We start from the raw sequence: 13393 nt of genomic DNA on the forward strand, positions 1-13393 counted from the left end.
TTTTTGATTGCTCATTTGTTGGACTGTTCTTGTTGTTTTTATTGTTGCTGTGGTGCTGCCCGTTGCTTGTGTCTGGCTGTCTGTTTTGGTTTTTTTTTTGCTTCTCCCGTGTTTTTGTTTTTCAATTTGTGTGAATGTGTAAGTATCGGTGTTTGTAAAACAAATTGTTGGCCGAGTAACGAAGACGCGACAACAACGGCAACGATGATAATGACGATGATGCCGTTCGGATTTTTGGTTTGTTGTTGTGCAGGGTGATAATAATACAGTGTGAGTATGTTTGTGTGTGTTCAGGGGTCCCAAAACACAACCGCCACCATCATCATCCACAACGGCGCGCAATCTTTTTTTTGTGTATGTTGCCATCGTCACTAACCGACAAAAATTGTTATAATAACCATTACATACAACAACAAAAACAACAACCCTACAATACAACAGTTGGGATACTGTCAATGCTGACGACGAGGATGATGACTGTGACTATGATGACAACACTGCCACTCAACTACCACCACCACACCACCAACAATGTTTTATGCCAAATCCAGACAACAAAATCCAAAATCAACAAACAATCGCCAAGCAAACCCAGTAAACATTTTTTGAGGTAACCTGACATGATGTTACCTCAAAAAATGTTTACTAAAGTTGAGTTTATTGTCACCACTCGTTACGACATTTTTACCAAAAGGTGAGTCTTGCTTTCCTGATTACAATGCCGTACATATTTAGTGAGGAAAATTCATACCTTTCATTATGTGGGCCTGCGAAGTTTAGGATCCCCACGAAGGGTTGCTATGAAATTTTTAAAGCGCAAAAATTTTGAATGAAAAGTATCAATAAAAGTTTACAAGACTGGTAGGACATGGCGACAAATTTATTTTGGTTGTTAACTTACCGAAAATTTTAGTTAATTACTGAATTAATAAACATTTTAATTTTACCGAGTTTTGTCGGTAATCAAAAAATGCGTTAGAGAATCCCACTACAGTTCCTGTTTGCAGTGGTGTACAGTTTTAGTGGAGGAACATTGAAAAGTTTGGGGTCACCAACCGGATTTCTATTACATTTTTATTAGAAAATCCGAACACTCCGGGAGTATCTGAACTTTCTAAAAATGTTAAAACCCTACCGGGTTTGTACGAAATGTTTTCCTTACCTTGATTTTGTTATCCTGATTACATTGAGGAGGTAATCCATATGACCATCAAAAAGATCTTTATTTAAGAATTAATCGCCACCTGGTATCACCATCTATGCACATCCACGACACTCTTGCATTTTACATAGCTGCGCCTCTTTAGGAAACTGCGGCACACCCTGTAGTCGAATATTCGAACAGATCTCTAAGGCATGTGATGTTGGAGGCTTCTAGGTAACCCATACCTGGTGCAGTGACCTCGGGTACCTACTTTAAAATATCCCAGTTAGTTCAATATTAATTTTTTCTAGTCAAACTGAGATACTCGGTTGCAAATTGAACGCTGCAATAGCTTAACTTCCAGCTTTGCTAGTTCATCGCTTCAACAGCAGATCGGATATTTTAATCCGACATTGGGCTTGTTAGCAAGGATGCCAACTATTACGAGGTAAAAATCGCTACAGACCATTTGAACCTTTGAACAGTGACATGGTTGTTAAACAGTGGTTTTTGTACGTCAAAAATCACCACAAGTATCGGGAAAAACCACAGAGCGATGAACAGGTTCTACAGCAATTCTCTCAAGTCAGACTTACCCGTTAAATTTAACGCTTCAACTCTTCATTGTACAAGTTCTATGGTAATTCTGAAGGATCCTTGTAAATTGATGATCACTATTTGGCAGGCTTCTCGTACGGAATCCCTGACATATTTTGACCCGATCGTATGAGCAGGTAGACTAGGGTTGCAAATTGAAGACAACTGCTGGCATCTTCGAAAATTTCTTGCGGATTTGTGTATTGTTTACTTTGTTGTTGTAACCGAAAAAGAAAAAAAAAACAGTAAAGAAAAGTAGAAAAGCATCCACATCCAGTCCTAGAAAGCGGGGCACTACGGCTGAATGTGTCCATCCATAGTGACTCCAGTTTTAGGCCTGTTGGATTTGCAGGGCATGCAGAGAGATGGCGTGTGATGTTTGGTTTATAGGCCGGATTTAGGGCACGTGTCTGAGATCTCAGGAGTGTAATATAGATGGTTAGGTACCTAGAGGTGCCAGAGCGAAGTTGGGATAGTATCGATCTGGGGCTCAATTCTGTTTCTATGAAAATGTGAAATGAAAACTTTTATAAAGGAGAAAACTGTCAAATGAAAAAATTATAAAGGAAATAATTTTTAATTTCAAATTTTCATAGAAGAAGAATCTCCCACCGAGAATAACACTGTAAGCGTACGATTAGGTGTAGTCAGCTACCAAACTTGTGTGTGCCTGCTTCAGTGTATTTTGGATGTCATCATTTGAAGAATCTTGAGTGATATTATGGAGCTCTTTTCGAAAATCAAATCTTTTTAGGAAATTTCTTTCTGAGGGGGTCTGTAGGAATAGTATATCCATTTATTTTTGGTAACTGAGCTGCGGGTTATAAATAACTTAACAGAGTGTGATATAGCTGGTTAAGTACCTAGAGATGCCAGAGCGAAGTTGGGATAGTATCGATCTGGCCCTCGTTGCTTATGCATGGGTGTCTCCCACCAAGAATAACACTGTTGGCGTACGATGAGATGTAGTCATCTACCAACCTTGTGTGTGCCTGCTTCAGTGTATTTTGGATGTCATAATTTAAAGAATCTTGAGTGATATTGTGGAGTTCCTTTCGAAAATCAAATCTTATTAGGACATTTCTTTCTGAGGGGGGTCTGTAGGAATGGTATATCCATTTATTTGTTGGTAGCTGAGCTGAGGGTAAACGAACACACCTTATGTCTTTTCAAAGATGTATAACAGGATTTGGTTTAGAAGACTTTTGAATGGCTTTCGGTAAGGTAACTTGAATGAGGATCATGAATAACTTAGCAGACCGTATGGTTCAACATATTTCAGAATAAACTTAGCTACGAAGTTATAAATGGACGTCCGTCTCTATGACAATTTTTTCAAACTGTTTGACTAGTGTTGATATTTCATGGTTTCATTAGTTGAATTCTGGATGAGTTGTTTAAAAGCTATTGGATGGATAATTGAGTAATTAAGTAACTGTGATGAGTAATATAACAGCTCGTTCGGCCCGCCATGTTGCGGTTCCATTGCTTCATTTGCTAAATGTAGGTTTGGCTGTTGCTTTCCTTGCCGTTATACTTTAAAATTTTATTACTGTTAGGTGGCCGTCCGTGCTGCTGAATGAGATTTTTGTTACCACTGTGGAAGAAAAAAATAAAGTTTATTATTTTAATCATTTCAGGTTGCGGCATGTCGGTGCATTCTGCTCCGATCTCGTTCATTGTAGGCAAAGAATATTTACCTCGCACAGTTGCAATATCGGTGTTAAACAACTTACCTCGAATGGACTTTCATATTTTCCTTTAAACTTTACTGCAATGTGCTCGAAACTCTAATAAAATCAACCATTGCTAATACCCCCAATGTTTGTGGTTTTGGGTCAATTCTGTTTTGAGTCTCAGCAAAGTTTTTCTTAAACAATCCACATTGGTACCTCTGTTCACTTCGAAGAAATATTGTTTACTGGGTTACAGCAACACATCAAAAACCCCAGCCACCAGGCAAGGCAGCGACGATGAACAACCACATTTTACATGCTTTTCGGAAACTTGTGTGTACCGGGCCGGAGCCGGCCAGTCACCACTGTGGTGCTGTTGTTGTTGACGACGATAGCAACACAATATAGCGCATTTGGTTGTTTTTGTTAAATTTTTTTTCTGTTCGCCTTTAATACCCAAAGCCAGCTGTAGTGTAGTTGTTTTACTGCTGTGGTTGGTCTTTGACTACGACAGACGACAACAACAGCACCATCATCATCAACAGCAGCAACGAATGAACGACAACACCACTAACTAAAACAACAACAATAAAAACAGCAGTTGTTTTACGACAGCCGTATGGCCTGGCCAGACAAGCAAAGCGAACGTCTGTATGTCTGATTGCCTGCCTACCTACCCGCACCCGCCACCACCACCATCAATACGACATCTTGTGTGTGATGTTGTTGTTTTTGGGTTTTTGTACAACTACTTCTGCTGCCTTTGTTATTGTTGTTTTTGTTTGTATATCCCCAACCACACAATAGAGCAGAGCAATACAGGGTATTCATTGCTGTTGCCATCGTTTGCTGCTCTTCATTGCCCTCAGTCTGTTGTTTGCGTTCGCCAAGAGTTGTTGGCAATCAGTTTTTAGCACGGGTAATAATCGGACTGTTTTCTTTGCACGCTCTCTCAAAGCTGTGTATAGTATTTTGAAATAATAATAGTGTTTGATAATCACAATAAACGGAGAAGAAAATAACAACTAAAATAAAGAAAGAAATATTAAAACAAAAAAATTGTGAAAAATATACCCCATCGCTGCTGTTCCCCAAAGCAAAGATTGGCCACAGAAAACCGCAACCATTAAGTCCCCAAGAAACAGTAGTAGCAGCAGCAACACCACCAACATGTTGGAGAATAAACCGGAAAATTATAACATCAATGCAAAAATTTGTCGGCTAGTGCAACAATATCCCTGCATGTATGATCGTTCACATCCCAGCTACTTGAAGAAAGATGTTGTTGATCTGGCATGGATTGCTATTTCGAAAGAAATGAATGATTCAAGTAAGTATGAGACACAATAACATTAACAACATTTTTACTCTTTGCCTACCTCCTCCAAAATGTTAAAAACAAGACACAGTCTTTGCTTGAAATTAACTCTTTTTTGGAGGTTTATTACCTTTCCTCCTCCCCTATCAACTCATCTTTGGTACAAACAAGTCACTATAATCGCCAATAACAACTAACGAACCAAACCGTCATCATCGTTTCGTCGTCACCACCACCAACAACATCATGTAATCTAAACAGAAAAAAACAACAATAACAACTTTTGTCATATTATTCTTAATTATGAACAATTTGTTGTTTTTGTTTTCACCACAGTAGAAATATTATTGCTTGCTTGCCTTTTGGTTGGTTGTTATTTCGTTAACATTTTAGTTGTTTTCTTTTCGTTTTTTTGCTGTTGTTTTTACTAAGTTGTCGGTTTGTTTGAGGAACCTCATAGTCGTCATTGTTGCTGCTGTCGCCGCCGTAGTATTATTTATAGTAGTTTTTCTTCTCATCTGTACATTATTAAGCTCTTCGTTTTTACACAACACACAGCGCATTCTCTCTCTGCCTTTGTATTCACCTCTCTTGTTCTTCTTCCTCACATTTTCAAATACATAACAAACAACCAACCTTTTGGATAAGGGGGCAACATTGCTTTTGTCTCAATGCGGTGTAAGGAGAGTAGACGCCATTATCCAATCCGAGAGAGAGTGAGAGTTTTGCAAACCAACCATTGGTATATAAACAGCAACAACAACAATGATTGTATCAAATGCAATACATAACAACAATGGTTTGTAAACTGTGCCGTTCGTCGTCGTTTCGTTGTGTTATTAGCGGCGGCAGCAGCAGCGCAGTCGACGCAACAAATGCATACAAGAAATATGGCATATGTTTGTTTGCCTTTGAAAACAGCAGCAACAATAATACGCGTGTGTGTTGTATTCATGCAAAGACAATGGCAATCAAAACATTGCACACTCACTGCACCACCCCAACCCCCGAAAACAAAAGAAGGTTTGCAGTAATGCTAATTTGGCGGTTTTTTATGGAAGATAAGAAAAAAATGGATATTTAATATTAAATCGAAAGTAATAGTACATAGTAAGTTTACATTTACGAAATCCACTCGATTTCAACTATCAATTCCATTACTTAAACGTCAAATAAAATACAATACATTTGAGATGAGTTTTCATTTGACGTACGTATACCCAATGAATTGAAAGTTGAAATCGAGTGGATTTGGTAAATGTAAACCAAGCATAAGGTTGCAGCGATGCTGATTTGGTCCAGGTCCACACTAGCGTGAATTTCATTAAGAAATTTCATGAAATTAGGCGTTTTTAAATCGAATTCCTCACTACAGCAATTTTATGATTTTACTCTACTATGGAAGTCGATCTAGAGACGCATAATTTCATGCAATTTTTTCAATGAAATCACTCTAGTGTGGACCGGGACTTGGTGGTTCTTCTAGCGGAAGATAAAAAAAGGTAATTCAAAATGAAAACAAAAGTAATAGTACATTTACGAAACCGAGTGGATTTTAAACGTCAATTCGCTTGTGCATACGTCAAATGAAGTCTCGTCTGAAATCTATTGGATTTCATTTGACGTTTAAACAATGGAATTGACAGTTGCAGTAATGCTAATTTGGTGGTTTTTCTCGGGGAAGATAAAATGAAAAAATAATGTAAAATTGTAAAAAAGGCTATAGTGCCGTGTATTTCATACCTTATGAGCAAGTCAGTTTGAAAATAGTTCGGGGTCCATGGGGGTGTAGAATACACAGCATTATTCTGAACGTAAATTCCGCTAGAGTTTGCTCACACTCTCCTTTAAGTTGAAACGGCATAAAAATAGTACAGTTCGTATGTACTATCTTGCACGTTCGGGAACACAACTACTGTAACATATTGTGACATTTGTTAGGGTGTTCCCTAGTAGACAGAAGACACTTTTAAATTTCCCTTTAGTAGATAGAAGACCTTTTATGATAATCTCTAGTAGATAGAAACCTTTTAAGGTAGTCGGGAGGCCTTTTAAGATCTTCCCTAGTACACAGAAGACCATTTATGGTATTCTCTAGTAGACAGAAGGCCTTTTAAAGCATTCAATAGTATAAAGAAGACCTTTTAACGCGTTCTCTAGTAGACAGAAGACATTTAAGATGTTCTCTAGCAAACAGAAGACCATTTAAAGTGTTCCCTAGTAGACTGAAGACCTTTAAAGGCCTTCATTAGTATACACAAGACCTTTTAAGGTATTCTATTGCAGACAAAATACATTTTTTTCTGGTAGACAAACAACTTTTTAAGGTCTTCCCTAGTAGACAAAATACCTTTTAAAGTCTTCTCTAGCAGACAGTAGATCTTATAAGGTCTTCAATAGTAGACAGAAAAACTTTTTTTGGTATTCTCTAATAGACAAAATACGTTTTATGATATTCGCTAGTAGACAGAAGACGCTTCTAGGTCTTCTATAGTATACAGAAGACGCTTTTAGGTCTTCTATAGTATACAGAAGATCTTTTAAAGCACTTTTTAGTAGACAGAAATTCTTTTAAGGTGTTCCCTAGAATACAGAAGACATTTTAGGACCTTCTCTAGATTTTTCTCTGGTAGACAAAGGACCTTTTAGGGTATTCCCTAATAGACAGAAGACCTAAGATCTTCTCTAGCAGACAGAAGACCTTTTAACGGACAGAAGACCTTTTGTGATATTCTCCAGTAGACATAAGACCTTCTAAGGTCTTCCATTGTAGACAGAATAACTTTTAAGGCCTTCCTTAGTACACATAAGACAAGATATATCTTAATACCTTCCCTAGTAGACAGAAGTCGTTTTGAGGTCTTCCCTATTAGACAGAAGAACTTTTAAAGTTTTCTTTAATAGACAGAAGCCCTTTATTGTCTTCCGTAGAAGACAAAAAGTATCATTATGGCTCACTTAGTACACAGAATACCTTTTAACGTCTTCGTTGGAACACAGAAGACCTTTTAAGATCTTCCTTTGTACAAAGAACACCTTGATATACAGTAGACATTTTAAGGTTTTCTATAAAAGAAAAAATACTATTTTGCTTTTCAAATATACTTTTAAGGTATTCTGTAGCAGACCGAAGACCTTTTATGGACATCTATAGTCGACAGAAGACCTTTTAAGGTCTGCTATAGTAGAAAGAAGACCTTTTAAGGCCTTCTACAGTATACAGAAAACCTTCTAAGGTATTTTCTAGTATACAGAAGACCTTTTAAATTGTTATCAAGTAGACAGAAGACCTTCTAAGGGCCTTCTCTTGCATAGTTTTTAGAATACTAGACTTTAGAATATTTAAAAAAGTCCTCTTTTCACAATAAAAGTCTTTTTGTTGTCTTTTTGGAAGACTTGAGGTATTTTCTGTGCCCAATAGAAGATCTCGAAGTCTTCTGTTGTCTATAAGAGCCCTCGAAAGGTCTTCCGTTTCTAAAGGATACCATAAATTCTTCTCTGTTGTCTTCGAAGAGACCTCATAAAGTCCTATTTGTTCTATAGAAGAGGTGAAGTGGTCTTCTGTTATTTATGGAAGGCCTCCTGTAGTCTTCTGTTGTCTATAGAAGAGTTCAAGAGGTCGTCTTTTCATAGAAGGCCTCAAGTAGACTTTTGTTGTCTAAAAGAGCCGTCGAAAGATGTTCTGTTGTCTAAGGAGGACCCTAAATGTTTCTGTTGTCCTTAGAAGACCTCATGAAGTTCTATTTGCTTCATAGAAGAGCTCAAGTGGTCTTCTGTTATTTATGGAAGACCTCCAGTAGTCTAAGCGGTCTTCTATTGTCCCTATGAGATTTCATTAAGTCTTCTGTAGTCTATGCAAACCTAAAGAAGTCTCCTGTTGTATACAGAAGGTCTTCTGTTGTCTAAATGAAACCCTAAATTCTTCTCTGTTGTCATTATAACCCATGAAGTGCTATTTGGTCTATAGAAGAGGTGGAGCGATCTCCTGTATTTATGGAAGACCGCCTGTAGTCTTCTGTTATCTATAGACGAGTTCAAGAGGTCGTCTGTTATCTATAGAAGTCCTCAAGATGTTTTCTATTGTCTTTAGAAGTCCTCAGGTGATATTTTGTTGTCTAGAAGAGCTCTCTAAAAATCTTCTGTTAGTTAAAGAGGACCCTAAATTGTTCTCTGTTGTCCTTGGGAGATCTCATGAAGTCTTTTACTTTCTATAGAAGAGCTCAAGTGATCTTCTGTTATTTATGGAAGACCTCCAGTTGTCTTCAGTTGTCTAAAGAAGACCTTCTTGCTTCTGTTGTTCTTAGGATACCTCAAGAGTTCTTATGTGATGTACACGTATAGGCTACAGCGCAAAAGTGTTGAGCTTTTGCGGAGGAAGTACCTGAAGTAATGGTCCTCATAATCCATTTGGGAAGTGGATCTAATTGCGGGAGCCATTTTTTGAATAGTTTCCGTGCCAACCAGCCGATTTTATTTGACTAACGTATAATTATGATAGAACTTTTGGGCCTTTACGTCAAGAGGCATGTTTTCCGATAAAGCCCATATTCGAAATAGGAAAAGTTTGAAAAAATACTACAGTATGAATGGGTTGGGCTATTGTCGTTCAAACCATTCGATAGTTATCGTGGTAACCACGACCATTGCATTTGGCCGCGTTAGGATTTCTTAGAGCCTTTGAATTATCGTCAGGTAGCATGAACTTGGCCACAACAAATTATTTTGTTGTAATCAGAATCTCAAGGACTACCCTCTATGAATATTTCAAACCAAACATCGAACAGCACGTAAACTGCTCTTAAACGAAAAATTGGAATTTTTGTTAGGGAGGTACCGTACCGGAAGGATTTGTCCGATATTGACGTTATCGGAACTTATAGAAAGAAATTTTACAATGTTAAAAGTGCTCATCAGCCTTTTCGGTTGAGGGCGGCTGGGATTTTTTAGAACTTTTGGGACATTTCAAGAAATATAGACTAGACCAGAGGACAACTTGCTGCAAAGATTTACAAAACAGTACGAGACATGTCCTTAAACAGCATTTTTACAAACAAAAAAAATAAATAAATTTTGTGTCGGAGGTACCCGAAGGAGAGGAACGATAGTCCATATGCGAACCTGATCGATCTATGTCTGAATGAAATATTACGATGTGCAAAGTTCGAACCAAATCGGGTTAATACGTTCTAGTATTATCGTGTGCAACATTTTAGCGAACAATTTGGAGTTTTTGTGGGGGAGACACCCGAAGGAGTGGACCGATATGGCCAATCTCCGAACTTGATCTAAGTTTGGACAAAATATTATATTTGTTTCGGACCAAATCGGTAAATCCGTTGGAGATTTATCGTGCATACCTGCCAAACCGACGAACGGATGGACAGGGCTAGATCGACTTCAAACTGTCTGAAACGAAACCATTATTTCAATGAGGTACATATTTGATCTCGTTAACATAGAGGTTAAGGGCAAAAAAATGACAACTTCACCTAAAACCTCTACATTAGTCTTTTGTTTCGAATATCTCGACAAATGTCATGTTTGTTTGACATTCAGCTGTTTTCTTTACCAAACGGTGTTTTTATACCCTTTATAGCCTGAAGGGCATTCAAACGCCAACTTCTACAAAAACCCTAACGGCTGGGTGTATAAAAACGCCAACTTTTACAAAAAACGCTACGTTTGTTTTTTACTTTGGATTTTATATCGGGATAAATGTCATGTTTGTTTGCTTTTCTGCCGTTTTCTTTGTCAAGCCCATGGCAGAACTTCCAGGTAGTGGTATCGCACCAGCCGATCGCATATGAAAAGTCAAATCCCTTTATAAATTTTTTTTTTGTTGTAATTTCCCCAACAACATAAAGAAAGTTTTGACATAACATATTCAAAATTTTATCATGCCACTACCTGGGAAATTGTGCCATGGTCAAGCCGAGCTTTTATACTCTCGTTAACATAACGGCTGATGTTGTAAAAAACGCCAAACTCTACACAAACCGCATCATTAGCCTTTTGTTTTGCATTTCTTCTCGGGAAATGTCATGTTTGTTTGGTTTTTCCCGCCGTTTTCTTCACCAAAAGGTATTTTTATCCCTCGTTAACCTAAAGGTTGATGTTGTAAAAAACGTTAACCTCTACAAAAACCGCTTCATTAGTCTTTTGTTTAGCATTTCATCTCGAAAAATGTCATGTTTGCTTGTTTCCCGCCGTTTTCCTTGTCAAACGATTATCATATAACAAAGACGAATTTTTAATTTTAACGCCGTCAAAAACAAATAGCGGTAATTTGCAGTCTATTTGAACGGTTGAATACTTTTGAAATGCAGCAATTTGGTGTATGTAAATGTTTATGGAGTAGGCTAAAAGAACTATTTTATTATTTAGGGAACTTTCTTTTTAACCTTCCCTCCACTTGTTCTCTTTCAGTTTCCTCATGCAAAGAACGTTGGCGCAATATACGCACTTCCTATGCCCGTTCCATAAATGTCAATAAAGTACCTGCCAGTGCCAATCGCACCAAGCCATATTATCTACATGAGGAGTTGCAGTTTCTATCGCGACACATCACCCCTGGTATACCTGTTTCAAGACGTTCCGTGTCCAATTCCTATCACACATCACCGCGTAGCGAAAAAGGTGAACACATTGAAGTCGCTTTGGGAGAAGAATCGATTGATAGTTATGCTGCTGCCATGTTAGACTATGAAGATAAGTCACAAGATCGTGAAGAACGTAGCAGTAGTGTGGTTAGTGAGGCAACATCAAAGAATACACCTGAAAATGAAACGGAACCAGAAGTTGCCATTGTGGAGGCAAGTCAGCAGCAAACACAACAACAGCAAAGCCAACAGCAACAAAACTCACAACCTCCCCTACCACACAACATGGAAGAAAAAGCCACCTCAACAACAGCCCCTGTTAGTGCTGAAGAATTTGTTGCCCCACCCATGGTACAAATTGAGCAGGATCAATTGGATATATCACAGGAAGAGAAACGGGATTACATTAATTTTGCCTGTGCACCACCTAAGAAACGTTTAAGGGTGGCCAATAGTGCCTATGGTATTGATAATTATACATATCCAGATGTTAAGGTGAGTTGAAGGACATTTATAGCTCATACATATAATATTAATTGTTGTTTTTTTCCTTTCCAGCCCGTTGAAATTGTCCCACCTCATGATTATGACAACATTTTCCTACAGGGGCTATTACCTGAAATGAAAGCCATGGATTTTCGACAAAAAATCATTTTCAAGCGGCGTATTTATGAAGTCCTTTCAGAGATTTTTGATAATTCCTCAAGTCAAGCCACATCCACGACAAATTCTACACATCTCTTTGGCCAGCAATCACAATCTAATCAATCCCCAAATACCTCACCCATGGCCATGGTCAACTCTTCAGATTTAAATTTACTCAGGCGTTTAAATCATTTATTACAAGATCCTTCTTCAACAACTACAACAACAGCAACACAACCAGCGCCTCTAACTCCACGCTGTGTTAATATATCCTCCGCCTCCTTGGCCTCGCCCAATACCCCATCATCCATAACGGTACCTATTGCAAAAATTGGTGCCACAACACGATCATCAGCCGTAACAACACGATTACGTATGGTCAGTGCAAATGGTATGGTGGCTGGTGGTCAAACGGCTGTTAAAGAGGAACCAGATACAAATTGAGGTTATGTTTTGAGATAGCTAAAATAGTTTTATAAATAGGATTAGTTGTAATTATATTTTAGCGTGTGAAGTAATTTTATGCGTTTTTATGTGTGAATGTCCCTTTTAGCATGAATTTCAATGTAAATATTGTAAACATTATTAATAAGTTTTTTTTTAGATTATTGAGAGTTTTAAATGTAAATTTCAAGAGTGTACATTTAGTTTTCCTATACCAAGAATTATAAATGAATCAAATGGCGGGAAAACATTGAAGTGTTTTATAAGTAGGGGACCTGTGAGAGACCTTCTATAGACAGAAGCTTCATGGGGGTCATATAGGGGGTTATTCTGAATGAAAACTCCTCGTGAGTTCTCACTCTCTGTCATTAGAATTTAAATGAGGAAATGAGAAAAATCACGGAGGAGTTTTCATTTAGAATAGTCCCCCGATAGTTCCTCAAAGAAGACCTTACAAAGGAAGGGATTTGAAATTTTTTTCATTGTGAGAAGGAGTTTATGATTTCTTCTATTGGTCTTATAAATATAAAACCCCTTCGAGGGGCTTTCTGTGGCTAGATAACCATCGAGAGGTTCTCTATCGAAACAAACAATGTACAAGATTCAATATTGTAAATTTTTTAAAAAATATTAGTGTATGTTATCTTTATGTAGTTTTATATAAACATATATAAAATAATAATAATGCAGTCATTAGTTTTGTAATGATTTTTAATAAAATATAGAAGAAAAGATTCGAATATAAGCAAACAAAACAAATATGGAGTTTTTTTTAATAAAAAAATATTCTTTAAAAAATCCACACTTTGTGGCCTTTGGTTGCTAGAAAAATATTCTTTAGAAAATCCACGTTTTGTGGCCTTTGGTTGCTAGAAAAATATTCTTTAAAAAATCCACGTTTTGTGGCCTTTGGTTGCTAGAAAAATATTCTTTAAAAAATTCACGTTTTGTGGCCTTTGGTTGCTAGAAA

At 37.5% G+C, this 13393-nt stretch overlaps 1 protein-coding gene across 1 annotated transcript; it reads left to right on the forward strand.

Moving 5' to 3' along the window:
* Nucleotides 1-600: 600 nt before the first annotated feature.
* LOC141400580 (uncharacterized) lies at nt 601-13182 on the forward strand. Its single transcript, XM_073979824.1, has 4 exons — nt 601-694; nt 3382-4747; nt 11162-11829; nt 11893-13182. The coding sequence occupies exons 2-4, from the start codon at nt 4588-4590 to the stop codon at nt 12421-12423; spliced, it is 1359 nt and encodes a 452-aa protein (XP_073835925.1). The 5' UTR covers nt 601-694; nt 3382-4587; the 3' UTR covers nt 12424-13182.
* Nucleotides 13183-13393: the final 211 nt, after the last annotated feature.

This window comes from Musca autumnalis, unplaced genomic scaffold (assembly GCF_047663935.1).
Source record: "Musca autumnalis isolate F117 unplaced genomic scaffold, ASM4766393v1 scaffold_4, whole genome shotgun sequence".
NCBI classification, from domain to species: Eukaryota; Metazoa; Arthropoda; class Insecta; order Diptera; family Muscidae; genus Musca; species Musca autumnalis.